The sequence below is a fragment of the Aegilops tauschii genome, chromosome 1 (genome assembly GCF_002575655.3).
Source record: "Aegilops tauschii subsp. strangulata cultivar AL8/78 chromosome 1, Aet v6.0, whole genome shotgun sequence".
NCBI lineage: Eukaryota > Viridiplantae > Streptophyta > Magnoliopsida > Poales > Poaceae > Aegilops > Aegilops tauschii.
In genome coordinates, this window is record NC_053035.3 from 260,043,522 (window position 1) to 260,046,755 (window position 3,234).

The 3,234-nt window shown below is 54.2% G+C and overlaps 1 protein-coding gene across 1 annotated transcript; it reads left to right on the top strand.

The window, feature by feature from the left end:
• Positions 1 to 1,052: 1,052 nt before the first annotated feature.
• On the top strand, positions 1,053 to 2,809 carry LOC109731769 (salt tolerance receptor-like cytoplasmic kinase 1). Its single transcript, XM_020290944.4, has 2 exons — positions 1,053 to 1,547; positions 1,646 to 2,809. Exons 1-2 carry the CDS (start codon positions 1,193 to 1,195, stop codon positions 2,326 to 2,328), a joined length of 1,038 nt encoding a protein of 345 aa, XP_020146533.1. The 5' UTR covers positions 1,053 to 1,192; the 3' UTR covers positions 2,329 to 2,809.
• Positions 2,810 to 3,234: the final 425 nt, after the last annotated feature.

The following is a 3,234-nucleotide window of genomic DNA, read 5'->3' on the forward strand; positions in this document are numbered from 1 at the left end:
CGTCGGGCTTGGCTAGGCCCGGCCCGAGATATGGCCAGGTATAACGCTCTTATATTATGGGACGAAGGGAGTAGATATTTTTTAAGAATGTCACATCTAAGATCCCACAAATAACACAACAACAAGAAACAAAAAAAACTAAGACAAAAAAAATAGACCACAAATAAAGTGGACCTCAAGTTAAATGTGATGTGTCCTAGACAGACCCAAACGAAAATGTCACCCAACTATACCAGGTTGCGGAAAAAGGATTCCTTAATTTTAAGATTAAGGCAAAAAAATCCGTGAGGGACAAAATACATTTTCATGTGATACATATATTTGAGGTGATAACACCACACCAAGTGAATGCTGATCTTTACATAGTACGATGCACATAACCAACGCGTCCACCACAACAACAACAACAACAAATCTTTTTACGGTGACTTAGGAAAAGCCCGGCCTCTCCTATTTCTTGATCAGGGCTCGGCAACGACAAATGTAAATGGCACGACTAAGCCTTTTCTAGAGACGAGCATCATCAGGTGTACCTTACTCCAAAGTCATATCAGTGGTAGTAGTTGCGAGACATCCTGGATCTTGGAGGAGCCATAACCGTTGAGGGTAGGGAGGCTCGGCTCCTCGCGCATAATTGGCGTTTCAGCTGTAATCTAACACGCCAATAATCCGTTTTCAAGCCAAAGCTGCACGCAAATTCGCATGTTATCGTCCATGTGTTGATCCAATTATTTCTCCCCAGAAAGGACCATTATTCCCGTCCGTTGTAATCTATTGGAGAGCTCCAGAGACGAGGGAGGGTGAGCCCATGACTGATTTCGTGCATGTATTAGTAATATTTATTTATTTCCTTTATATGGATGGAAGGTTATGATGGATGGTGGTCAGTGAGTGAGTAAGGTGGGCCCGGGTGCCAGCCACAGCGAGATGGTTCTGGTTCTACACTTGCCATTCCTAACCCTGCCTGCATAATGATCTGCTAAATGTTGGCACTTCACAGTTCACACCCCCACCAAATCTGAATTCCCCGCACCCACCTATATATAAGCCCCTCTACGCCACACCAAGTACACCCGCCGTTCTCTCCACAATATACAGAGCACAGAGCCAGAACCCCAAAGCCACCTCCCTCTCTCGGCTCGGCTCGTCTCGTGTGTGCTTGCAAGAAATCCATAGAAACCGGCGAGGATCGATGGGCCAGAGGTTCAGGTTCTTCTGCTGCGGCTGCGGGGCCAATGCGGCCGACGGTGACATGGAGGTTGACGACGAGTCGGAGTGCGGCGGGAGCAAAGGGGGCGAGGAGGTGGGGACGCGGCAGCTGTCGTGGGCGCAGGTGGAGAGGATGACGGGCGGGTTCACCTCCGCCGTGGTCGGCGAGGGTGGGTTCAGCACCGTCTACCTCGCGCGCCTCTCCGGCGCCCTCGCCGCCGTCAAGGTCCACCGCAGCAGCGAGCGCATCCACCGCGTCTTCCGCCAGGAGCTCGAGACGCTCCTCCGCATCCGCCACCCGCACATCGTCCGCCTCCTCGGCTTCTGCGAGCAGCAAGGTGCGTGCTTTATTCCGGCATTTCTCTGCTCTGTGCCGCGTCGCGCGCCGTCGTGCTGTAGCTGAAGCTGAATTGTTTGTGGATTTTGGTCGGTGCAGATGAGGGTGTGCTGGTGCTGGAGTTCGCGGCGAACGGGAACCTGTACGAGAAGCTCCACGGCGGCGGCAAGGCCGCGGGGGCGATGCCGTGGGCGTGGCGGGTGTCGGTGGCGCTGCAGGTGGCGCAGGCGCTCGAGTACCTGCACGAGCGGTGCGAGCCGCAGGTGGTGCACGGCGACGTGAAGGCGTCGAACGTGCTCCTGGACGCCTCCATGTCCGCCAAGCTCTGCGACTTCGGGTCGGCGCGGATGGGGTTCTCCGCGGCCGTCCGCCCGCGGTCGTCGGCGCACACCATGCTCGGCTCCCCGGGCTACGTCGACCCACACTACATCCGCTCCGGCGTGGTCACCAAGAAGACGGACGTGTACAGCTTCGGGGTGCTGCTGCTGGAGCTCCTAACCGGCATCGAGGCCTTCTGCCCCGTGGAGGGCCGGCTGCTGACCGGCGTCCTCGCCCCGCGGCTCAAGGCCGCCTGCGACGCGCGGATGCTGGTGGACGAGCGGCTCGGGAGCGCGTACGACGCGGGCGAGGCGTCCGCCGTGGCCGCGCTGGCGGCGTCGTGCGTGGGGCAGAACCCCAGCCTCCGCCCGTCCATGGGCGACGTGGTGCGCACCCTGGAGCAGAGCGCGCAGGGCTCCATCCTGGCCGCAGGGAGAGGATCGGACGGCCAGGGGAAGCTGTGATCCACGAGGACCGTAGGCGTTAGATCCGGATTGGCCAGCTGTAACCTGTGATGAGTGGTGTGAGCTGCACTGCACACATGGAGCCTCGGTACAGGCCGAGGGCGGGCGAACAAAGCGGTAGTAGTGGGCGAGCATATCGAAAAGCCATCTCGAAAAGAAAAAAAGGATGGGAAAAAAGAGTTGGTTTGGAAGAGAAAAAGGTAACTGTAGGGTTTGTGCGCGCTGATGGGGAATTTCGATGACATTATATGCCAAAGTGGCAGTGATTTGGGTGTGAGAGAGAGGGAGGAAAAAGACTAAAACAAACTGGGGTCGTCCATTCTGCGATTCTAAAGATTTTGGTGATTGTTTGGTTGGTTTGTAAAGTACTCCCTCCGTCCCATGTTAAAAACGCTCTTATATTATGGGACGGAGGGAGTAATTACATTGAGTGTTCTTGCTGCTGTTCAAAGTTTGTTCGTTCGTTTTGTTTGTGGTTCGAGCTTCTACTTGTGACGGGTTTGACAGCCTTTCTCTCCGTAATAAACAATTGCTGTGCTGCCGTGCGAATTTATTACCGCTATAGTAATATGGTACGGTGGCGTCAGATGGACGAACAAATCTAGCAGTCCAGGTTCAAAAGCAGAAAGTAAACAGCGTCCTCTTAATACGACGTTATTCCGCTGTCCTTCAGAGCAGATTAGTGGGTTTGGATCCTGGCACTGGCACTGGCACCCACCCAGAGCGCCAGATTCCAAAAACTCCGTTTTTCAAACGCGCGCACATATTCTCCTCCTCTCTCTGCATAAAAATTCAGTCCATGGCGCTCTCTGACATATATGGTATTAATATATATACAATCCATGTTGGTCAAACAAGCGTATACTACTCCATTCCGTAGTACAGTACATGTTCTCTACTACTCTT